Source organism: Corythoichthys intestinalis, chromosome 8, assembly GCF_030265065.1.
Source record: "Corythoichthys intestinalis isolate RoL2023-P3 chromosome 8, ASM3026506v1, whole genome shotgun sequence".
Classification (NCBI taxonomy): Eukaryota; Metazoa; Chordata; class Actinopteri; order Syngnathiformes; family Syngnathidae; genus Corythoichthys; species Corythoichthys intestinalis.
In genome coordinates this window covers 54,006,159-54,032,954 of record NC_080402.1, presented here as the reverse complement: position 1 = coordinate 54,032,954, position 26,796 = coordinate 54,006,159, and the positions used below count along the sequence as shown (strand labels likewise).

Below are 26,796 nucleotides of genomic sequence, written 5' to 3'. Positions count from 1 at the left end.
TCGTCTCATCAGACGAAAACTGGCGTTCGTCTCTTTATGTTCTTGTCTCCCAAGCCCCGTTTTTAGCTCGTCATGGTTACGTCATCGTCATGAAAAATTTGTTCGCCGACAAAATATTTTCGTCATCGTCAGTGTTGACGAAAATAACACTGTAAGCCTCTGCTGCTCGCGGCCGGCCGCATGTCTCACTTTGTTACTGGACAAAGCCCAAATAACATAACGCATATGAACAACCAAGGAATTATTGTATTTGGAGGGTGGGTGGCTGTAACATGATGTCCAAGAAAATTAGGAAGTTGATATTCCGCCAAATAGCCGCTGACAGTGCATAAACTTTTTCATCGTTAGAGAGGCAGGCCAGAAAGCCAGATTCTTGGTGACATCACCAGGTTCTCGGTTTAGGCCCGTTAAAAAAATCCTGCCGGTTGAGGAGAAGAAAAAGAGTTTCTTACTATAATCTTACTATAACTCAACAGTACATCAATTTTTCTGAGCATGTGCACGTTTTCAGTGTTTATGTTCATATTACATGGAACAAATCATCAAAATGACTGCACAGTCCCTTAAAATACTTGTAGTCAGAAGTCCGGAGCAACGGAGAGTTAAACGTGGTTCTCTCCAGGAGTGACAAGGTTAGATAGGATCCAAAATGATTTAATCAGAGGAACGGCCAAGGTTAGATGTTTTGGGACAAAAGACAGCAGACTTTGGTGATTTGGACATATCCCCAGATTTGTGCATGTGAAACTATCTGCAGTTGGGAATGGGCATTAAATTGATTTAAAGTGGCATTAAAAAGCCTGTAGAAACCCTGAATTAAAGACATACTAAAAAGGATGCCTTAGATATTGGATGTATTCCTGACAACAATACAAAATTTATGTTAATGTTAATAAAATTGTATATATTATACTATCATATTGCATTATTCTGTAATTGCTCTAATTCTCACTTCACAGGTCCACCAGTCAATGTCTCCTGTAACATTTTCATCAACAGCTTTGGATCCATTGCTGAAACTACAATGGTATGTACATAATAATGACCATGTAAAAAGGTACAATGAACCCCTGTTTATTGCAGCACGGTGGATAATTGGCTAGTACGTTGCCTCACAGCTCTTGGATCAAGGATGTGCAGTTTGCACATTCTCCCCAGGCTTGCGTGGATTTCCTCAGGGTACTTCCATTTCCTCCCATACCCCAAAAATATATACGTGGTCGCAGGGGTCGCGTTAACCGAATATTTTCCGTCGTTGACCGGTTTTTTAAAACGGTGACGGAAAAAATTGAAATCCATCTGTCGTTTTGACAGGTTGCAATTCAAACCCCAGACCACAGGGTGGCGAGTCAGCATATTAATTAGCTATTGTCTCTCTTGATGCATGACGTCGTTGGCGTTACTCAGTAAAATGTCAAGGCAACTGAGTGTTTGCCTGGCACGGCCAGACTGTTCTCCCTGTATTTTTCAAACACTGAGAGAAAAGTCTGGGACCCAGCCCATTAACGGCCTCTCGAGTAGGTACAAAATCAATCGACAAATCAGATTTGTTTATTTGCGTGACGTGTTCTTCACGAGCAACGTCACTCTTGCACACCGAAAGTCGTCTCTACAAGAACACGGATGGCGAACGGGAGAGCCGAGAATATGTTCCAATCCGCAGTAAATTCAGTTTTAAATGAGCTAAAACACATCGACAAGAGTCATTGAAAACAGTCTGTCTCGCGCTAGCCATGTTGAATAAACTCCGCTCTCCTCGTATGTTTACTTCCGCGCGCAAGTCCCACGTCCTGCCCTCGTCGCTTTGCTAATGGCACGTCTGCACTCCGCTGTCTGTTTGCCTCTTGTTAAGCTTGTTCGGACAGAATATTAATTAAAAATGAATGAAAACTAAATACTATTGAATATGTCATTATTATCATTTTAAAAATGTAAGTGACGGGTAAAAATAGATTATGACCGGATTTTTATGACATTGTTAGTCAAAATGACAGACAACGAAAAAGTCTAGCGCAACCTTTGCATGGTCGGTTGATTGAAAAGCCGGAAAGTCGGGACGGGGCCATACAGTCCTGGGCCTCTCCTCCTTGATTTTAATGCAGCACACACCAAGGTTGTGGGGATGGATGGGACCTGTTGGGTGATAGACCTGATGGGGGGTGACATCAAGGTTACCTCCTCGCGGCAGGCCCGCCATTCCCGCACCTCTTTTAACGCACCACACACATCATACTCCACGGGGCAGCTCCAGCAAGGGGCGGTGGGACAGGCGGCTGGGTAGAATTTCCATGCAGTGCCCCTAGCCAAGCTCTCCTATTTTAATGCATACACGGAACTACCCTCCCCACACCATCCGATCAAGGTGCTGGGTAATGACTGCCAGTCGGTGACCTGGCAGCCACAGTAATAGGGTGGTAGGGGGGTTCCAGACTTTTTCTCTATGGCGTGGCTCCCGGGGCGTGGCCTCCCCTCTGCCTGGGTTGCCGAGGCGGGAGTGAGGGGAGGTCGAGGCTCCAATCTCGTGTCGTCCCGGGGCGGCTCCTCTGCATTCTCCTGCTTCCGCCGTCCCCTCTCTTCTCTGCCTGTGTATCCGCCCTGCACTCCTGCGCGAGTCGCTGGCTGTATGCCGGTTGGTCGGCTGAATGTCGCCTGCTCCGGCCGGGGGCCCTGCCCTGGGCTTGGTGGGCCGTTGGTGGTCCCGCGATGTGCCATGCTGGTTGGGGGGGCTGCGGCTCGTGGACATGGTGGGCGGACGGGGGTGGGGGGGTCCGTGGGGGTTGGTGGTGCATCCCCTCTTCCCATCCCTGAAGGCCCGTTGATGGGGGCGCGGGTGGCCCAGGGGACCACCCTGGATCCCCAGGTGGTTATGATGGCCCCTTTGCTGGGCTTCGGGAGGAGGCATGGGCTGCGCTGGCTTGCATCTCTACTCATCTGCGGGACTATCATATGTTAGATGGGACCCACGCATGACTAGGTGAAATTAGACACACTCAAGTAGGAAACCTCTGTGTCAGGATTAGCGTTGAGACGGCATAGAATAGGATGCCAACATATTCACACTCGCAAGGGATTCACACAAATACTGGGTTTTTATACCACATGACTGATTTAGGTACACTTCACCCCTCCCAATCACTTATCTCTCAGCCCCCCCCCCCCCCCCCCCCCCCTTTCCTTGGTTATCAGGCAGGCCCACTCGGTGTCAACCGGAAATACAACTAGCTATCGATAGCTCCAACATATTTATAGTTAGAGTAGGCGAATAATGTGTTTGTTGTTGTTGTTTGTGCTTGTGTTTGCTTCCTCTCTCCCTCTTTTCTTTTGTTCCCCCATAACTCCTTCTTGTTTGCTGGTTTCTCCTAATAAATGAGGTTCGTTGAATGATCACAATGGATGTATGTCATACTCCCATGTGATACATTAAAACTGTTCAGATCAATCTGACACTCAGATCTCCATCCTCTGTGTCAAGCAGCTGAACAGGACAGGTTTAAAAAAATCATATTTTTAACAGTCTTAAAAAGCATTAAATTTGACTTTTAAAATGATGCAAGAACCCTGAACTCATGTCAAGTAAAGAGATTTGAAGAGAATTGGTTTCTATATATGTATGTGTATTGTTTGAATGTGAGTAAATTGGCTACTGATTATTTTCTCTTGTGTAGTGAGGGTGTGCTGAACAAGAGTCTTGTTTATGTTTCATATTGTAGCCATAATCTGTTGAGTCTTTGAAAACTTGCGAGCGGCATATGGCCAATAAAAGGATAACCGGCTATGAGAGTAAGCAAATGGTCAAGTCAAACAGTGAGGTTGTGATGGACATTTCATACTTCAAAGCGATTGAGAGAGGAACACTGAGTGATATAGAGGGTCCATATGTTACTTTAGGATTAAGAACTTTCTCTCCTCTCACCATCTGTCTAATGATCGACCCACTACTCAATTCATCTTGGTAAACAGTGACATAACCTCATCACATTACCAACACATTCAAATATGGTTTACTGTCACACAAGATACATTCCCAGATGTAATCGAATCTGGCATTGTAGTTTTATTAGGGATTACATATAATGTACCTGATATTCATTGTCAATATTACTATAAGTAATCAAAAAGAGAGGGTACGTTTTATATCGGTGATTTTAGTAAAGCACATTTTTGTCCCGGAAAGTGTAAACAAATAGAGGGAGGTCAAGAGATTCAAGGTTAATTTTAAATATCTAGTGTAAGTCACACACGCACACATGTACACGCAAACATGCACACACAGAGAGCTTAGAGACAGGTTTGGTACAGCGGTCTGCACACGCTATCTATGTTAAACAGATTTACTGCTTTTCATTTGCTCACGCAATCCCTCTTAATCCATTCTCTCTTTGTGGTCAGAACACAAAGGGAGATATTACAATGCCACAGGTTTGTCTTTTTTAAAACGGTTCAAGTAAATACATGTACAGGATTGTTGATTTGTTGCTCATCGTTTCTGCAGACTGTCTAGTCAGTGATGATTTAAGGTCACGTTCATCATTCGTTGTCCCCAGCCTTTTTTCCACCATGGACTGGTGTGTCTTGGGCCTTTTTTTCACGGACCGGTAATGTGTGGCAGAAAATTACAGTAAATATAAACACGACTGGTAGGGGCGTGCCATTTTAGGCACCCCACAATTCGATTGATTACGATTCAGGGTGCTACGATTCGATGTTTGAACGATGATCGCGATATTGACGATGATCACGGTTATCGCGACTATCACGATTATCGATGCATCGTGCAGTACTGATTAATAAAGTAGCCAAACAAATTTATGTCCATTATTTATGTAAAATATGCTTATGATTCAACAGGAAAGATGGAAACATGCCCATACAACAAAAAGCTGCCCTTATGCTGCTTTTTTATTTATTTTTTACAAGAAAGTACAAAAACATTAACCATTTTAAAGGGAGTACTTATTTCTCTCAACAATACAATAAAATTTAATCTGGTGGAATGAATTCCACATTTTCTGGACACAAACAAAGTGTCTTTAGAAATAAGCCTTCTTTTAACCAATATACTTTGTTTCCACAGTGTTACCTCTTGGAGTGACCAGTGGAAATCAAAACTAGTCTTGACACCGCCACACACACACTCATTAAAGCGCGCACACTTTGTTCTCTCCCTCGCTCTCCCGCAACAACAGATTTCTGTACTATTTTGCATGTTTGTAGTGTTACCGCTGTACTTACTCATGGTTTTGCACGTTCTGCATATGAAATACACATTAGCTAATTAGCTTAATAGTTAGTTGTTGATGTCAATAGTTAGCTCAGCGCTAACTATTGACATCTCAAAAACAACAACAATAAAGGCTAAACAGTCCAAGAGGGTTCGTGTACTCACCTCTTATAGACGCACACAGGTCTTAGCAACACACTCAGGACATTTTTCAATTGAAATGCCCTAAAATTACAGCTAGACATCTGAAAGACAAGGAGCAACAAACTATCTCTCTTCCCCTCTCGCTCTAAAAAATAACTTCGGTCGCACTTCTGTACCTGCCTGTCTCATACATAAATTTATTTTCCAGTCTTTATCAAAGGAGTAAATCTCTCTCCCAGTAACTGGGAGCATCCATCATAACGTTGTGCATGCATCTGTTAACGGTGTCCAGGCGGCAGACGTGTTTTGAATTTCGTTTCGCTACGAGCGGCTGTCATAAAGTTATGAGTGAAAATCATCGTTTTTGAACCTTTATGAATCGTAATCGAATCGTCACGTGTCGAATCGCCATGCATGTAATAATCGATTTTTTGGAACTCCTCTTACGACTGGGCTAAAAACGAACATTAAGTGCAGGAAAAATGGGACTCACCATGCGCTGAAGCAACATTTTTTTACAGCGGGCTTCCCTAAGATTTGACGGCAAATATCCTTGGTCGCAAGCATTATGAGTTCTTCTCCAATCGTGAAAGGTTTCTTGGCTTTAGCAATACTGTTCACAACGTGGTATGATGCTTTCAGTTGCTTTTGTTTATTGTTTTTGTTTATAGATATGGACATAAAAGACTCTCGATTCTTGTTTAAAAGCAAAAAAAAAAAAAAGAAAAATGTGAGGTAGCATTTATTTTACGTAAATATTGCGAAGTATAATGCCAATGCTGTAGCAGCTAACTTCTCCCATTGACTTTTTTCACAATGTTTCAAAATGCATGCATGGTACAAAAAAAAAAAAAAAATTTTTTTAATTACTTTGAATCCTCATACAAATCACTCCTGAGACAATCCTTTCTGTTTGTATGCGGTACAGCTTTCGTACTTTTTCAACATAAATCCGGTGTTGGATCGCAGTATGTGTCGCTGTGACCGACTGTGAGTAACTAAAGTGGATTGTGGGATGGCCACCTACTTGAAGGCATGGCGCACTGAAGGTCAAATCTGACCTGTCAATCATTATGAAGTCTATGGTTTGGGTTTTTTATTATTATTATTATGTCATTATCAAGGACAAGCACACACAGACATAAAAAAATAGATGCTAGATGCCGAGCAAAATAACCGAAAGTACCCCGTCCGCCATTGCTAAGGTGTGGCGCTGAGCTAACACAACTGTTTACATTGAGTGATGCTGGGCTGCTATAAGTGTGCAAACACCCCTGTAATGGCAGCCAACCACGAGAGGGCGACGTACACAAATCTCTACTCAGATTAGTCAGTAGAGTAGACAGGCATATTGACGTGTCAAGAGTCACAGGCCAGATTGCGGTCATTTATTATTTCTCTGCGGCCCGGTAGCAAATGCGCCACGGACCGATACCAGTCCCCAGCCCAGTACCAACAGAACTGAATATGCAGTGTAAATGTTCCAACTAACTAGAAAATGTTCTTTAAAATCATAGGTATAAAGATTTGTTGGCCCTAATAAAACACAATTGTTTTCTTGTACTAAAATACCATAATTTCCTGAATATAACGCACACTTTTTTTCCCCAAAATCAACTTGTAAACTCATGGTGCGCATTATAAACGGGTACATGGATGGAGACAGAAATATATATGTATTACATATATATATATATAAACCGATTTTTTTTCATTGACACGGCCACGTTGTGTTGAAGAAACGTATGCGGCTCACCCGCTGCCGACCATTACGGTACGTGACGTCACCGTTTTGTTTCGGTAATACTTCACTCTAATCGGCCGAATGATTTCGTCTGTGTTAAATTCTGCTTTTTTCACTCTTCATAAAGCACAGAATTTAGTTTCTTGAACTCATTTGAGTCGACGTTTATTGCAGCTCCGCAATTCGGACCATAACAAATGTAATGTAACACACTTCCTGTGTCCGTCAACTATATTGGTCCCTCGGGAAACTCAAACCCAAATAACAATAGTTCCTTTTGTTACTGTCGTGTTGACAGCTATGAGCTCTCACGGATTTCCGACTTACGTTCTCACTTTCATTTTACCGTATCAATCCATGGAAGAAACATTTATTCATCATGAGGAAACGAGCAAGTTATACAGCAGCCTTTAAAAGAAAAGTCACATCTGTTTTGTTTTCTCCTAGATTCTGGTAAGTTGGAGAAGTTGTCAAATCATATTATTACCGTAAATATTGTCAGTTTACGGTAATGTTTTGAACTACCAATGTACTATGCTTGTGCTGTGTTTCACCAGTCAGTAAAATGACATCTCTGTATCTGTACACAAGCTCTGTTTTCTTCTAAAATGAGGGTGCGCGTCCTAAACGGGTAAAATAATTTTCCCTAGATTTTACAAGTAAATTTGGGGTGCGCATTATACACGGGTGCGCCTTATATTCGGGAAATTACGGTATGTTATCAGAGGAACATATAAATATTGCAACTGATTTAAAAATAAATAATATTTAGTACATACTTTGACTTACGGAGGGCATCAAGGGCTAGCAAGCACCATTGACTTGTGCTCGCTTAGCCACTCCAGAGCCCTGCAACTAACAAATAACTACAAATTGCACGGGATTTTTTGAAAAAAAACTCATTCCACTAGTTAAACCCCCGCTAACTCAAAAATTAAGCCTAAGGTAAAAAATTCTGAACTTCCCCTTGAAGTCTAAATTCCCCAAGGCAGGGCTCTAGACTGTGACCAAACGGTCACATTTTGCAACTAAAATTACAGTATTTTTTTCATCTACTCGCGACCAGTAATATTGTGGGTTTGTTTTTTGGCTCCTTTTGTTGCTGACCAACTCCTTCATGGTTAAATCCACTAGTTGGTGGTAATGTAACGAGCTGGAATTGCCAGGGGAAAATACAACAGAAAAAAAGACTGTAGTTGGACGATGTGTGAAGCGCTCGCTGCTTGGCTAGTGGTTGACGGGCCCCTCCCGACTCGATGCCGAGCGAAGTTAAGTGTATGAAAAATGCAGAGGGTGAGATTAAACCACAAAACGGAACTGCGTGATACCCAAAGTCACACAGGCGCGAACGCTTTCATTTTCTTGACCTTTTGGACTGTCAAATTGTCGCCACTTCCAGAAAAGCGAGACTCACGAAACTGATGCCCGAAGAGGCTCCACCTGTCACGGCCACTGTTAAGCACATGTCCCCCTTGGTTGTCTCTGGTTGTGCTTTCCGCTTCCATGAAATATACGCAGGGCCAAACCATGTTTCTATTTGTTATTTTCCAAATGGTAAGTGTGCAACTGCGCAACAATTGTAACATCCCATGTAACGATGTTAGATGTTCTTTGTCTTTTTCTCAAGATTTATTCCAATCGCAGCTCGGCGACTGCTTGTTTATGACCACGCTCTCCCTCCCGTGTGATGCATTTAAAAGGCACTTGCAAAAGAAACAGCGCTCACAAAACGGAATTAGACAAGCTGGCAACTAACTGAACATAGAATATACAGTATACACATAGTTTGACTCTCTCGGTCAAAAAGGTTCCCGACCCCTGACTTAAACACATGACTATCTTTAGGTTCTTCTTTTTTGTAAAACTTTTTCATATATGTATGACGGAAAACACTCAGGTGACTTGAAGTTCTGCTCTGAGACCCCCAATATGGCCAAATTTCAAAATTGTCCGATATGCACGTGTGATACATCATTGGAAAGCTTAAAATCTCAATTTTGGGGGGGAAGAAAATTTTTGAACAGGAGGGCCTTTCATTTTTTTGGAGGGCATTTATTTAATTTTTTTTTTTAAACAGCAAAACCCTAACTGTAGGTGAGAGCATGAGAGAGCATAATTAAAGATGCCATGATTTCTACGAGATATTATTACATACTTAACTTGTTTCGATCAAAAAACTCCATGTAGCATGTATCACCGAGTGTCAAGAAACAGCTGTGAATGGCCACAGCTGGATTTTTGGGAAATTTCATTGTTGAAACATGGTAATATAACAAGGGTTGCGATGCAGAAATCGCAGACATGAAGGAGTGGTCGAGATTTTCTTTTCCATATATTTACCCTTTTAGACATTTTTTTTTTCTTTGTTTCGATTGATTATTTATCATCTAAAATATTGGGGAAAATGTGACAGTAACGAAAATAATACAATTAACCGATAGTTATGTGGTAGCTATCCATGACTTATTTACAAACACCATGTGATTTTATTGTGATGTAATTTGTTTAAAAGTTTAAAGTATGCGATATTTTTTGGGCCTTTTTTTTTTTTTTTTTACAAAATATTAGACATCGATTAATGATTCTAAGCTAAAAATGACAGACATTTTGAATAAATATAATTACTTACATCTTTTTATGGCTAGGTTGAAACAAAAGCGGTTGTGCGACGTCTGTAAACGGGGGTTTCCAGGGTAAAACGGACAAATTAAAAATAGTTCCGGGGCTTAATGCATCATGAATCTGCTATGGCAGCATATAGACATATTTTTCTATCAAACACAGCAGTTCTTTTGGCTTCAAATACAGCAGTTTGTTTTAAAAAGGGGTGCAAGAGCAGAAACTGCTTTTTCAGCCTTGTCTGTGTTTTCCGCGATATTTATTTTTTGTCATGAATGGGACACTCCGCATCCATGTTACAGCTGGGTCTCGCTAAAAAAAAATATCCCATGTGACATGAATTTCTAATACTTTCTATACTGGTTGATGAAACAGGGAAAATTAGAGGAAAACTTTGCATGTCGATTTTCAGTGTGCGCCTCTGAATCTTCTGCTTGTACCCCTAAAATGTTAAGTTAGGGGCCACTGTGCTCCTATTAAAAAATGTTAGTCAGGAGCCATGCTCCACGGGGAAAAAAAATGAATTCAACTATTAAGTTCACAATTTCAGCCAGTTTTAAAATATACCCCCATTTGAGAGCCACTCGGCACAAGTACCTTACCTAAACTGTTTACCAAACAAAACAGGGATGCAGGGAAGCTTGATTAGATATCAGAGCAATTCTCTCACCAAGTGGTCACTCCTAACAACACAAGTCTTTGGACAGCTCTGTAGCTGCTCTTATAGCTGACCAGCAGGACAATCATCAATCTAGACAGCGCTTTTACGTGACAACCATGGTACTTATTGGTGACTTCGTTACAATTCGGTAAGGCGCACTCTCTACCTCTGAGTGTGGCTATGTCTCGGTTAAGGCAAACTGCACAAGTTTTCGTGTTCTGTGATACACGGGAGTTCTGCAAAAATGATCAAACTGCTGTGTTTCACTGCATATCCTAAGTATCGGTAAAGCACAAAAAGGTCTGGATCCTAGCAATCTTCAGATTAAAATTGGAATAGGTTTTGTTAAACAATTATTTAACATGAAGATCATGAGTTCTTGAAAACAAACACTCTCCCTCTCCTTTAGCAGTCGTCCCACGTAAACCAGTTTTGTCCCACTTTTGTCCCACTTTTGTCCCATCTCGTCTTTTCTGTTCTTCATTTTTCTGCTTGTTTTGTGAAACAACATCAATGCTGTCCTGCTCATTAATATTTCACTCGGGTTTAAGTTGAAATTGCTGTACAGATGACATGTTTATGTTGCTAAACAGTCACACTCTGGAAGACCGGCAGTGTCCGGTACTTTAGCAAGGTTAAGAACCACTGAGCTAGTGTTACAATCTGATAAAGCATTCACAAAGGAAGAATATGTGATATTTAATGTAGCCTTAATTGGAATCGAGCAACATGGGCTGTAGAAATAAAGTAACCTGAAGAATGTTTGGTGACGTTCTAGCATGTAGTACTGAAATTTATTTCTGTCTTATAACTGTGAGTTGAGGGACGCAAACATATACACTTGGCTTGCTCACTGTACTCAGTGTTGGAAAGCTCAGGGTGCTTGGACATCGCGATCATTTTTGTCTACATTTTCTTTGAACAATAGGCACATGGCTAACATTGTATGTATCTATAAGTGCGGACTGCATTGATTTTATTCATCACGGCTTCAAATTTGCATTCAGTGTGAGCGTCCATAGCATGAAAACCAGATTGTGCCTGAAAAACCAATACAGAAATCTGATTACTGACATGTTCTAATTGCTACTGGGGCTTAGCATTCGAATTGTCTATAATTGCATTGATAAGCCACTTCATTTGATTCTGTATGTACAGTATGAAAGATCTACAGCCTGCCTGTCAGAAAAACAACCGCATGGGCCGAATTAGACCTCTTGGTGGGCCGTTTCTGGCCCGCAGCCCGTAACTTTTACACTTCTGCTCTAAATGTATTTTGAAATACAGGTAGTCCCCGGGTTACAGATGAGTTCTGTTCCTAGGCTGGCGATGTAACCCGAATTTCCGTCTAAATCGAAATTAAACCCGACTGAGACGCAGACTCTCTTCTGACATGGATCAATATGGGTCCAATACGCTTTGGTTTGGTCCAGATAAGTCTGTAAGTTGTTTCAGCTAATATATGTTTGTGTATGTATTTGTAATGAAGTTTACAGCTACAGTTTGTGGCGTTACATGTGAGCGATTTGCTATGAAATTTGTAAATACGTTAGAATTCATAACAAACTTTTGTTAGGCAAATTAGGCTCATTTAATCTACTAAATTTACATATTGGTCACACTTGATGGACGTTTGAACACCAATTGTTTTGTGTCAAGTGTTTTATTGTTAAAATTTGTGTTGCTCTGAACATAATTATACATATGTGTGTTACAGCTTTACAAATTGTCAAAAGTGAAGGAATTAAAAGGCTTCAAAAAGCACAATTGTTTGATGTCTGTATAACTGAACAACTTCACGTTTAGTGAGGACAGAACAAAGTAAAAAATAAGATACTGTGAGGTACAATAAGGTACTGTTTATGCAACTAAAAAAAAAAAACAAAAAAAAAAACACTGTAGACGAAATGGCGGACAAGACTCCGGCATAGTAGGTCGAAATTGCAGAAGTCGAGTACGTCCTAACCCGGGGACTACTTGTAGTTTCATTATATGTCATTATAATGTTTAGGTTTTTTTTGTTCACCTTTTGAAATTGACTCAGATGATGGTATGATGCCCTCTATTGACTAGCTGCCACTCTCCAAGCTCTTCAGACTAATTCTCTGAAAATACATACAGAATACATTGAATCTCTTCACCATCTCCCAGTTTTACTCTCTCTCTCCCCCAACTCTCTAAAATCGGACTCTTTAAAGCCACATTGAATATCATTAGTGTTTGTTCGAGTTGTGTCATCAAAGATCACATCTTGTTAGACACTGATTACATTGTATTACTGATAGTTAAGTAGCTTTTACATTGTGAAGGAATAATGCTCACATCAAATGCATCAAGAGAAATTCGCTCAATTAAGTTACAGAGAGTACTGAATTTTTAATTAGAGAAGTGCAGTTCGATAAATGGAAATGGCATGTGAGAATCATTAGAATCCAATTGTTTAAATCCCTTGTGCTGCTAGTATGTACGTAGATTTATATTTAATAGACTTGCTTAGATAAGCATTGTTTAACTGAATCATATCTCAATCGAACAGCATCCTCCAAAATACATTTTAGGAAGTAATGCAGGAGAGAAGTGATGCCACTTAGTTACTGAGTTACTGCTGAACAGAAGTTTAATACGGTACGTTCAAAAAATGGGTGCACAAACTAGGCACTAGCTCCGGGAGATGAAAACTGGTGCTTACCAGGCTTACCAGCAACTGTCTGAGCCAAGGAAGGGCTAGCGAAGCCCTAACTACTGTACGTCATGTGATGTGATTATTGTTGATGACACAGACGCGAGAGCGTGTGTAAGCGGCATTCGATTGGCGGCAGTTGAAACGAGCACGACCATAGAAGTGACCCCGAATTCCAACGCTACCGTAATCGCCATTCAACGTTCTTACTCAAGTTCTTGTCACACGTCAAGCTGGGGCTGCACATTGGGACTTGCAAGAGTGTAGGTTTGCATAGGGACGATAGAGACAAAACACTACCAACTTTTCAGGATGCTCAAATTGGCCCAACAACTTATTTGCATTATTAGTTCAGTTAAATAGGTCATTTAGATCGTCTTCACATATGTTGTAAGGATAGAATTGACCCTACCATTATTAACTCATTCACTCCCAACCATTTTCACCGGAGCAAGGCCCTTCGCTCCCGGCCGTTTTACTGGATTTTGACTGATTTTGCAAGGCCCACAGAAAATTCTGTTCTATTGCTATATAAACATGGAACCCACCAAAAGAAAGATTAGACTCTCTTCTTTCAGCAGAAAAAAAGTAAGTTCATATCTTTTTCCATTCTTTAGAAATCGGCATTAGAAAATAGCTTAGTTTGAGCAATTTTCCACTTTCTGATTAAAAAAAACGGAGAAATTGAGCTTTTTGTGAAAGCATACATTTCAAACATAACTTGGACTTTAACACAGCTATTTTTTGCTTTAGTTCCATCCCAAACATCTGAATAATGTTTTCCTTTTACAAAATAACAGAAACAACAAAACAAATAGAGCTTTTGATCGTACAATTTATTTCCACATAACTAACTTCAAGATGACGCTATCGTAGCCGCGACAGCCGGTTAAACTTTTCCCTCATTGCCAAATTTGTTTCAAAAAGATGAATTTTCTTTAGTTTCTGCGGGCTCTGTTCGCGAGCAGCACGGACTCAACGGCATCTAGTGGTCCCGATCCTTCTGCTCGGTCATCCAGCGCCTGGCATCCCGGGTGTCCTACCGGTTGTTCAGCTCGGTCGTCCACCGCTTGGCATCCATTCGGTCGTCTTCCGCCGGCGCCCCGGCTTTGCGGCTTGGCCATTCTTTGCCGTTGAATAGGGTTGCGGGTCTTACCAAATGCGCTACTGCCCTCCAGTGGCCAGTTGTATTGCTTTAAAATGGATTTTCAGCTTTGTGCTTTGAAGCTAAATTAAATCACAACCCAGAGATGTCTCTTTTGGACAAAAATGTAATAGACGTATAAATGAGCAAATGAGTTAAGTGAATTATTTTCATAATGTTCAGACTTACATTTACCCCTTTTCACTTTATAAATGTGCCGGTCCACTTTTTTTTCCTCACTTGGCTGAGGACTTACTTGACCTCCCACCGCAACACATACACCTACGCACACATCCCTGACAGAAAAACATGTTGACATCATGCCGCCTCCTCCGCAACCCTTTAAAGAGGAAGGGTGTTAGTTTTTTTCGGCCAGCAGCCGCCACTGTAAGTAATGTATAAAGATATAATTGTTGTGGAGGTGGGAAAGACACCACTAATTTCGCTCCTGAAAGTCCAACCTACATCAGGGTTAGCATAACATTAAACTTTGTGAACTTGCTAACCTGCAAAACTCGAGTAGAAAAGCTGCTTAGAGAGAAGTGTCCTATGTGTTTTGTACTGTTAACTAGTGTTGCCTGGATGTGCTGTATCGGTTGATACCGATACCATACCGATACCACTCGGTTTATATATAATTAAAAAAAAAAAAAACATTTTAAGAGCTACATACTCGGATGTGAAATATCATGGCTTTGTCAGGCTGCTGCTTACCTTTGCGAAAGAGGAAAAAGACTAATACAAAGTAAATCCAGTAGATCTGTGGAGTACGACTCAACAGAGGAAGCTACTGCTGTCTAAAAAAAAACATTGTTGCTTGTATAATATGAGCAAAAAGGCATTTGGACACTCCACAGAAGTTTTGGCAAAATATTTTGTGGACTGATGAAACCAAAGTTGAATTGTTTGGGAGTAACACACAACGTCAAGTGTTGGGGAAAAACAGCTCACCAACATTAACACCTCATCCCCACCATGAAGCATGGTGGATGGAGCATCATTATTTGGGGCTGTTTTGCTACCTCAAGGTAGATAACTTGCAATCATTAATGGAAGAATGAATTCAAATGTTTATCAGGATGTTTTGCATGAAAACCTGAGGCTGTCAGACAGTTGAAGCTAAAAAAAAGAGGATGGATGCTGCAACAAGACAATGATCCAAAACACAGAACTAAATCAACTTCAGAATGGTTTCAGAAGAACAAAATACACGTTCTGGAGTGTCCAGTTCAAAGTCCAGACTTTGTGCCCCAATGTGATGTTGTGGCATGACCTAAAGACAGCGTTTCATGCCAGACATCCCAGGAATCCGACTGAACTACAGCAGTTTTGTAGAGAAGAATGGGCCAAGATTAGTCCTGATCGATGTGCCAGACTGATCTGTAGCTACAGGAAGCATCTAGTTGAAGTTGTAGCTGAGGGGGGAGCACAAAATATTAAATGTGATGGTTCACTTACCTATTTTCCCCTTTCTGTCATTGTTTGCATACTATCCTCATCAAAATATGAAAACCTATAAATGTTTGGGTGGTTTTAGTTAAAGCAGACACTTTTTTTTCATCTATGTGACTTCGACTGTGATTTTATGTAGAAATGTGAGAAATTCCAAAAGGTTCAGATACTTTTTCATACCACTGTATATAGATTTATATGATTATTATTATTATTATTTATTTTAAAATATTTTTATTTGTAGCCTACTTTATGCAGAGATTTTTTTTCAGATAATCATACATTAATCATAACCGAGGTAAAACATTTGAATGAATCCTGATTTAGATTTTTTTTCATAATTGCTCAACCCACTGATGCACATTAGTGATTCTTGTGGACAAAAGCAGTCGTGTTTTACCTGAAAGAAGGCTCCATTTTTATAAATTTTTATTATTCTCTGACTATTTTTTTCAGTTTTATTTAATGTATTTATTTACATTTATATTTATTTTTGCGTTGATCTAAATCAGGAGTGCCCAAGTCCAGTCCTCGAGAGCCCCTATCCAGCTTGTTTTCCATGTTTCCCTCCTTGAACACACCTGAATCAAATGATCAGCTCATCAGCAAGCTCTGCAGGAGCCTTATAATGATCTTGATTATTGGAGTCAGGTGTGTTGGAGGAGGGAGAAATGGAAAACAAGCTGGATGGGGGCTCTCGAGGACTGGACTTGGGCACCTCTGATCTAAATGATCAGTTGGACCTGATGATGGTCAAAAGACCTACCAATTAACTTATTCACTCCCAGCAATTTTTACCTGGGATTCACCTTAATTGGTGCAACCTCCTTCCCTCCTGGCCGTTTTACTGGATTTTGACTGATTTTGCAAGGCCCACAGAAAATTCTGTTCTATTGCTATATAAACATGGAACCCACCAAAAGAAAGATTAGACTCTCTTCTTTCAGCCGGAAAAAAAAAAGTTGGTTGATATCTTTTTCCATTCTTTAGAAATCAGCGATAGAAAAGAGCATAGTTTGAGCAATTCTCCAATTTCTGATGAAAAAACAAATTGAGCTTTTTGCAAACGCATACATTTCATACATCACTTTGACTTTAACACAGCTATTTTTTGCTTCAGTTACATCCCAAACATCTGAATAAAGTTTTCCTTTTACAAAATAACATAAACAACATGACAAATAGAGCTTTTGATAGCAAAGTAACAATTTATTTACACATAACTAACTGAGAGATGACGCCGTTTTGGCTGCTACGGCCGGGATAAGCTTGTCCCTCGTCGCCGCCTGTCTCATAAAGATCGGCAATGGCATCGTCCGCTGCACTGGTGGTCCCGGTCGTTCTGCTCGGTTGTCCAGCACCTGACATCCCGGGCATCCTCCCGGTTGTTCTGCTTGGTCGTCCGCCACCTGGCATCCTGGACGTCCATTCGGTCGTCTTCCGCCGACGGCCTGGCCATGCGGCCGGCCATTTGTTCCGTTGAATCTGGTTGGGGGTCTTACCAAATGCGCTACTGCCCTCCAGTGGCAAGTTTTATTGCTTTAAAATGGGTTTTCAGCTTTGTGCTTTGAAGCTAACTTGAATCGGAACCTAGAGATATCTCTTGTTAAAAAAAAAGTAAAAGACGTATAAATACGTCTTTGGGACACTGAAACAAAAATAGAACGTATTCATACGTTTTTGGGAGCAAATGAGTAAAGTAGGTTCATATTCGTGAGAAATGTAGCCCTGACCCCCGTTCACCTTGTCTGCTTGTTGAAACCAAACTGACGCCATTGGTGACTCACTATATTTTACCTGTAAACAAGTTGCCCCTTGTACCACAGCCGTGACGAGAGAAATGCTGCAAATGATTCGGCTGCACAGTTGAGCTTGGGCGGAGATCTTCTTACTTTTTTTCTGTTGATTGTGTGTCCGACTGTTGTCAGTTACACTGAATATAGAGACTGGATTGGGCATCAACACACTTTATTTTCGTGTGTCAGGCAGCACACATAATCACCTAACATACATTTCGCGACATCCACCCCCTCTCGTCCAAACGAGCACCAGGTTAATTTGTTGGAAAAATGTTTTGTATGTGTTTAAAGGTAAATTCACATGAAGACAATGATGCAAGTATGATATTGGATATTTTTTGTTGTGAAGACAATGATGCAAGTCAGATATTGGATATTTTTTGTTGTGAGTTGACACATTTTGCTATTTGCTAACCCATATTGTTTTTTCTGTATTTAGGACTATCGTGTGAACATCTTTCTTCGTCAGCAGTGGAATGATCCTAGGCTTGCCTATGCAGAATATCCAGACGACTCTTTGGACTTGGACCCATCTATGTTAGATTCCATTTGGAAGCCAGATCTGTTTTTTGCCAATGAGAAGGGCGCACACTTCCATGAAGTTACAACAGACAATAAATTGCTACGGATTTTTAAGAATGGAAATGTTTTATATTCTATACGGTGAGTTCCAGGAATTGCTGTGTGCATGCAGCTGCAGCAGTCACTGAACACCCTTTTAGTTCTAAAGTCTTCATCAAATGTGTAAACTTAAAATACCCCTAAACATTAAAAAATTGAAACGTCAAATAAAAGGAATATTACCTAAATGTGTACATTTGCAATTGTAGAGGTAGTGCACTTTCTTTTTTCTCTCAAAATACAACAGCAGGTTAATTCCCATTATACATCCTTGGTAAATTTTTGGAGACTCTTATTCATTCAACTGAATGGTGAAAAGTAAGGCTGCAACAACTCATTGATTAAATCAAATAAAATCAATAAATTAGTTGCCGACAAATTTGATAATCAATTTTTGCCAGCAGCTATGAGCAGTCCCGTTTTGGTCCTTGTTTGTGTGCAACGTGCGACTGTGCGCACGCTTCAGTGGTTAGAACAAAAGAGAGAGCGAGTTCACTGCTACACTCAGGTTGGGTTGCTGAATCAATAATACCGTGTTGGCCCGAATATAAGACGGCCATGATTATAAGACGACCCCCTCTTTCTCAAGACTCAAGTTTGAAAAAAGACTTTTTGAACACCAAATTAATTTTTATACAGAAAATAATTACAGTACATCCGAAACAAATGATTATAACAATATATTTGAGAGAAAAAGCATGTTATTTTGCCTCATTCAAATCTTAATATCTGAACATTTAAATATGTAAACTAAAGTGCAATCACATTCGTAAATGAATGGCTACTGGTTTTTGAAATGTAAATAAACCAATATGTTGTGATAAAACAACAAAATTGCAATAACTGCATTAACCATCAAAGTGAAGTCTAACTGTAACTGTAGTCTTGAAACTAGGGGTGTAACGGTACACAAAAATCTTGGTTCGGTACGTACCTCGGTTTTGAGGTCACGGTTAGGTACATTTTCGGTACAGTAAGAAAACAAAATGCAAAATATAAATGTGCTAGTTTATTACACACTTTTGTGCTTTCAACAAGAGGAACATTAGCATATACAAAGCTAGAATTCTGCTCAAAAATAGAAAATACAATATTCTGAAATGTAGATATTTTGAAAAACAAAATAAAAATAAATAACATTGGCTAAGACTTTTTCTTTAAAAAAATATCTGATGTGCAAAATTGAACAGTTGCAACACTGAACAGTTTCAAATTTTTCATATTAACTTTATGACCACAGCCTCGAAAAGTAAGGGTTTGGTAAAGGCTGTCAAATGATTAAAATTTTTAATTGAGTTAATCACATCTTTAATTTGTATTCCCCACCCAGTGGGCCAACCGCTTTTCTGTTTTTTCCATGTTACATTTAACCGTTACCCACGCTGCTTACTGCACTTCTGAGTGGTGCAACAGCCTGGCCGTTTAATTGTTATCTTTTTTGAGACTGTCAGTCAGCTGATTGTCGCGTCCGCCAGCTGGCTGCCTCCCCTCCCAACGTGACGTACTCTGATTTACACCGGACGGGCAGACGATGTCACTGCCGCTGATGGGCCACCCGAGGAAGGGTGCCAACTTCAGAAACTATCCGCTATCTGTCATGTATCCATTGTGCAGCCCTTTTGTTTACATTTGCGGCAATAACGACACTTGCTTTACGGCAGCTAAGCCAATACAAGGTAGTACTATTAGGCCGTTGTTTGAGCTCGCATCCCTGCGTGTGTCTTGTATTGTGCCTGAGTCTTGTTAACCAAATAAAGGCAGCGTTAACAATAGTCATCTGACCGCTCGTCATTTTACAGTCAACACTGAGAGTTTGAGCATTTGACAGCATACGTGCCGCGTACCTCCTCGCCACCTGTTTGCTCGCCATTCATTCACCTGCGCATTTGATCGCTATGTTTGTTACACTCCCGCTTTTTAAGTGAGGGATTTTGTGTTCATTCGTCATTGGATCGTTTTTATTCACCACGGTAAATAAGAGAACCGCAGCAGTAGAGGTAAACTGCCGTTTTCGTTCAACCCGTTTTGTTTAGTGTAGAATCAGGGTAGTGGCTGTCTTTTTTTTATTTCCTTTTTACGATCAGGGTTTACTTAGCGGGTGGGGTTTAAGTGTAGTTTAATTTTGTTTGTTGTTTTGGCCTGGGCTTACGCTGAAGCCAGCTCCTTCCGCATTTTGTATATTTTGTTCATTGCGAGTTCGACTTATGTGAATTAATTTCTGTCCACTTGCAACTTGTGTGTGTGGCTCGTTTTATGTTACGCCCTTAGCGAGCCGTCCGTGGGGCGTAATTAACGGTGGGCTTATGGGATGCATGAGCGGGCATTCCACGCTTGCGTTAAATGCGTTAAATATTTTAACGTGATTAATTCAAAAAATGAATTACCACCCGTTAACGTGCTAAATTTGACAGCACTTTACATTACGTCCGAAACTCGTTCGGTACGCCTCCGTTCCGAACCGAGCACCCCGAACCGAAATGGTTCAATACAAATACATGTACCGTTACACCCTTACTTGAAACAAATCTGAATAAGGAAAAACACTGCAATAAAATAATGCAAACTGGTTAAACTTGAGAGTAGCTGAGATCTGTCATGACAGATGATCAATGATATCTGGCGCCATCTAGCGTCGTGAATGGGTATAATGTTTAGACCGCAAATATAAGACGACCCCTCTTTTTCAGTCTTATTTCAATGCAAAAAACACCGTCTTATATTCGGGCCAATATGGTATTACAAAGTGTCGAGAGCTACATTGTCTTGTGTGTTGAAGCCAATTGTATTATTTGTATTCTTTGTTGATGAGACGTTTCTACTTAGCAGGGAGCGCTAAGCTAGTTAGCAAATATGCTAATCAGTGCCTTACGTGTCCATTAGTGTTATGTTTTGGAGAAGCATATTACATAGCACTTGAGTTATTGTTAGATATCAAAATTTTCTCATTTCTTTTTATAAAGAAACCACACACATAAAGCTTTCAACACAAAATCCCATTCAAACTGTAAATTGTCATACAAGAGAGTGTGCTTTGAAATTGGATTTGGATTGTATTTGTGAACAACTGTTTGATAAAGAAAACTGATTCATTACATTCTCCCTTCTCCTTATTTGAATTTTTGTTGTTTAGTTTATTTAAAGAAAATGAGTCATTGACACAATATACATCAGCGCTTTGCCCACAAGAACTTTTTTTCTTTGAATGAACAGGATTGATTTGTGTACTGAGAAATTCTTTTTGTTTGATACTCGGAACCTTCATTAAAAACTTAAACAAGTTTTATCTACTCAAAACAGTACAGTAGTAGACTACAGTTCGATTAGGAAGCTGTAATAAAATATTATTTTTGAAAGAAATAGTCATCAATTTTCTCTTCATTGTTAATTACAACATGCCTAAAACAACTTCGAGTTAAATTGTGAAGGTATTTGAAAAAAGTGACATCTATCCGATTAATCGTTTGAATAATCATCCGATCAACCGATTATAAAAATAATTCTTAGTTGCAGCCCTACTCTAAAGTCATGTAATTATATGTATATGTCCTGTTATTATATTCTTTGTGAGACAACAAGACCAAGAAGAACAGCTCATTGTAGTTTGGGACTGTGTCTTCCAATTCCTAACAATTTAAACTCTTAATGCTGAAAGTATCCATGGTGCTGTTTTTAATGTATGTGTGGTGCAAATATAGAAGCAACACATCATTTTGAGTTCATATTTTAACACTGTTACTGTGGTTAATTTCTCACATATGCTTTTTTTCTATATGTTTTCAGACTAACGTTAACACTCTCATGTCCCATGGATCTAAAAAACTTCCCCATGGATGTTCAGACGTGCATTATGCAGTTAGAAAGCTGTAAGTACTGGACACAAGTTTAAATATTAATTGAAAATGTTGTTTAAAAAAAAAAAACACACAATTACACAAGTAATTATAAATAATTTGTGACACCATTTACTCATTCGGCAGATTGAGTAAATTCTAGAATTCATATTTTGGTAATACTGAACACAGGCACGAGGGCTTATGCATTACAGCTTGTAGGTTTGAATCTATTTAGATTCTGTAATACACTCCTGAAAATGAGATGAAAAAGCTACAGTGTGTTAAGCCTGTCAATGTTATATAGTTTAAATATAATTAGAAAATAATATATTTTTTAAAAATATGAAGTCATAAAGGTCATAAAAAAATTAGCTCTAGCAATTTGGTGAGCCGTTTACAAAAATACTAAATAGTATCTGTATTGTATCGTCGTCGGCAATACAGGCTCTGTTGTCTTTTGAACTCGATGAATGCTAAAATATGCAGTATCGTACACCATTATTATACACATTGTCCATGTGTATTTGTCTCCTACAGAGAGTTATTACACAGACAGAGCGAAAACAAGGTAACACGAATGAATGTTATTAGCACGTGATTTCTGACACCTTTGAAAAACAAACAAAAAATCTCTCGCCATTTTATGTATCGGAGGATAAGGTGATATAAAGTAAAAACTATCGTTGTCCATTTTATATATCGGATGATACAATATTAAATATTCATCGATTAATCAACTACAAAAATAATCGATAGCTGCAGCCCTAGACTACAGCTTTTTTAAGTCAACTCAAAGTCAGAAGTTTGTAACCTCATTTCTGTGAGGACTAATTCATCCTTTGTCCAATTAGGAGCACAGCCTGCCCTCAGGGGACTTTGAGCACAAAGATCAGATTACTTGACTTCAGTGGTTTTTCTGCTTGGGACTTACAGCATGGACATAGCTTTTACCATACTTATCATGAACTCATCATAAATGTACATACTTTGAGATTATTTTCTGTGATATGATGCAGCTCAATGTGATGTGATGCGGAGACTACAGTAACACTCCCACTTATTTTCTCATACAACCACCCTCCCACACCCAGGAAGAAATAAACCCCCCCCCCCCCGGTTTTCTGCCGCCACTGTAAATAGTATTATTTGCCTTTAAAATTATTGTAAGTACACCTCTTCATGACATTGTTTCTTTGTTAACATTAAAGAAAAAAGTAATACAGTTCAACATGGAATAACTTTATAATCATTGTTTTTGTTTGTGACAGAATAGACTTAAAGCGCATAAATTTGCCTGATTTTAAAAAAATAAATAAGAAAAGGTTACACCCAAACTTTATACATACAGGTTAAATACAAGTTAAATTTTTTGAACATTAGATAGTGAAAAATAACATCAATAAATAATGACAAATGCAAATTGATTCAAACAATTTAACCAAAAAAAAACTAAAAATGAATGAAACAAAAAAAACAGTGTCATTGGATAGAGGGAGTTTTTATTTTTGTAGCACTTGTATCATCCAGAATGACTGAGACCATATCTAAAGCCTGAGTTATGCTTCTGCGTTGCGGTAACAGCGTAGCGACTACGACATCAATGAGCATTCGATAGTTCTGCAGCAAGGGAACACGTTGCTCTGTAATTCACCGCCAAGCCCCGAGAGGGGTGTGACGTTGTGTTTGCACAGTTTTTGGGGGACTCTTGGCGACTTCCTCTAGTTTTCTTCCGGTTACACAACCATGCTAACAGAGATGGAACGCTTGAATGTGGATCTTCAGCTCATCAACATTGAGCAACAAATGTTGATGATACAAATGTTGAGGCGCAGGCGACGCGGAAGACGGTTGCGGAGGGGGTCTGTCTGACTGCTGATGCCGCACAGAGACTGGCAGTCACATTACGAATTCTAGCATCAGGGGGTGGAAGCCAGCAAGCTGCGTTGTCCAGCCTTTTATTTCCGATTTCTTTACCGTGTCCTACAACCAGCCATTGGGAAGCCATAACAGACTTCTGGCGGCTATGGAACTTCCCAAACTGCATTGGAAGCCTTTATGGTAAAAACGTTATCATAAAAGCACCGAGGCACTCTCAGACAGTGATGCTGTATGACATCAAATCTGTGCTTTATTCTTCATATACAGTGGGGAGGCGCACTGTGTATTTGATACACAGTGTATTTGATACACTGGCAATGGGAAAACCCATTGGCAGTGTATCAAAACTTGTTCTCCCCACTGTACTTGAAGTGTAAAATGTAAAAATAGCCACAGACTCACAGCAAACATACGTACACAATAAATGATTTATTTCGAGCGATAATAACGAAATACAACGAGTGAATAAAAGAAAACAACGATAATGACAGAAATGATGATCATAATAAAAGGAATGGCATGCGTACATATGTTGCTCGAAAAGAAGTGGGAAGAAGCTGAGCTTTTTTGGGGTCCCACCCCCAATTCACTCTTTAAAAATTCCATGAGAATACAGTCACTTCCCAAATTAATAACAACTAAACTAATCATAATGATTATACCGATAATAAAAATAATTGTTGCAGGATTTCATAATAACATATACACACTACCGTTCAAAAGCGACCCCAAACCTTTGAACCGTAGTGTACATAATGAAAAATCCCATATGATACACTACGGTAAGACACGTTTTCAGCGCGTCATGTTGATATCACGTCATGAAAAAAAAATGTTTCTTGATGAAATATTTTGGTTTTCGTCATCGTTGAAGAAAACAACGCTGTTCAATCAGAAAAATAAAAATGCTTCTCCACGGACTCGCTTTGCACCCTACTATTTGAGAAGGACTGCAGGAACAGAACAACAAAAATGTAAAGAACCTTTTGGGGGGGGGTTTTGTTTGTTTGTTTTTTGATAAATTTACCTTTCACCAACTCCACCTTCATTTTGTAATTCGTTTATGAACTATTACATATTGTGTGTTATTAATGGTAGCTTTGCATGCAATACAAAAGCTACAATCTACAGTGGGGCAAATAAGTATTTAGTCAACCACCAATTGTGCAAGTTCTCCTACTTGAAAAGATTAGAGAGGCCTGTAATTGTCAACATGGGTCAACCTCAACCATGAGAGACAGAATGTGGAAAAAAAGAAAAAGAAAATCACATTGTATGATTTTCAAAGAAAATAAGATTCCAAATTAGAGTGGAAAATAAGTATTTGGTCACCTACAAACAAGCAAGATTTCTGACTGTCAAAGAGGTCTACCTTGTTCTAACGAGGTCTAACGAGGCTCCACTCGTTACCTGTATTAATGGCACCTGTTTTAACTCATTATCGGTATGAAAGACACCTGTCCACAACTTCAGTCAGTCACACTCCAAACTCCACTATGGCCAAGACCAAAGAGCTCTCGAAGGACACCAGTGACAAAATTGTAGACCTGCACCAGGCTGGGAAGACTGAATCTGCAATAGGTAAAACGCTTGGTGTAAAGAAATCAACTGTGGAGCAATTATTAGAAAATGGAAGACATACAAGAGCACTGATAATCTCCCTCGATCTGGGGCTCCATGCAAGATCTCACCCCGTATATTCAAAATGATAACAAGAACGGTATGCAAAAATCCCAGAACCACACGGGGGGACCTAGTGAATGACCTTCAGAGAGCTGGGACCACAGTAACAAAGGCTACTATCAGTAACACAATGCGCCGCCAGGGACTCAAATCCTGCACTGCCAGACGTGTCCCCCTGCTGAAGAAAGTACACGTCCAGGCCCGTCTGCGGTTCGCTAGAGAGCATTTGGATGATCCAGAAGAGGACTGTGAGAATGTGTTATGGTCAGATGAAACCAAAATAAAACTTTTTGGTAGAAACACAGGTTCTGGTGTTTGGAGGAGAAAGAATACTGAATTACATCCGGAGAACACATACCCACTGTGAAGCATGGGGGTGGAAACATCATGCTTTGGGCTGTTTTTCTGACGACTGATCTGTGTAAAGGAAAGAATGAATGGAGCCATGTATCCAAAGATTTCGAGTGAAAATCTCCTTCCATCAGCAAGGGCATTGAAGATGAGACGTGGCTGTGTCTTTCAGCATGACAATGATCCCAAACACACAGCAAGGGCAACAAAGGAGGGGCTTTGTAAGAAGCATTTTAAGGTCCTTGAGTGGCCTAGCCAGTCTCCAGATCTCAACCCCATAGAAAATCTGTGGAGGAAGTTGAAAGTCCGTGTTGTCCAACGACAGCCCCAAAACATCCCTGCTCTAGAGGGGATCTGCATGGAGGAATGGGCCAACATACCAGCAACAGTGTGTGAAAAGCTTGTGAAGAGTTACAGAAAACGTTTGGCCTCAGTCATTGCCAACAAAGGGTACATAACAAAGTATTTGGATGAACTTTTGGTATTGACCAAATACTTATTTTCCACCATGATTTGCAAATAAATTCTTTAAAAATCATGTGAAATCAATGTGATTTTTTTTTTTTTTTTTTTTTTTCCACATTGTCTCTCATGGTTGAGGTTTACCCATGTTGACAATTACAGGCCTCTCAACTATTTTCAAGTGGGAGAACTTGCACAATTAGTGGTTGACCAAATACTTATTTGACCCACTGTATGTTATTCTGTTTTTTATTCTTCCACTTCTTATTATTATTGATAGTAGCTTTGGATGTAATTAAAAAGCTACTATGTATAATATTACACCCAGTACTGTTCATATACCAAAATGACCGTAATTTTCATGCGACATGGGCTCTTTCAATTGACACCCTAAAAATTACTTAACGCTCCAAATCGAGGGTTTTTTATAAGGAAAAAAAAGTGAAATTTCAAAACGTTAGTTGTCCTACAATTTTTTTCCCAAATCACGTCATTTACAACCCG

At 39.7% G+C, this 26,796-nt stretch overlaps 1 protein-coding gene across 6 annotated transcripts in view; it reads left to right on the top strand.

Annotated features, from left to right (window-relative positions):
- The window catches only part of glra3 (glycine receptor, alpha 3), a 136,342-nt gene that overhangs the window by 69,920 nt on the left and 39,626 nt on the right, over positions 1-26,796 (top strand). For all 6 annotated transcript variants that reach the window (XM_057844066.1, XM_057844065.1, XM_057844063.1 and 3 more), the window contains 3 exons: positions 960-1,027; positions 17,904-18,127; positions 21,866-21,948. In XM_057844066.1, coding sequence (XP_057700049.1) covers positions 960-1,027; positions 17,904-18,127; positions 21,866-21,948 — 375 coding nt within the window. The remainder of the gene's footprint in view (positions 1-959; positions 1,028-17,903; positions 18,128-21,865; positions 21,949-26,796) is intronic.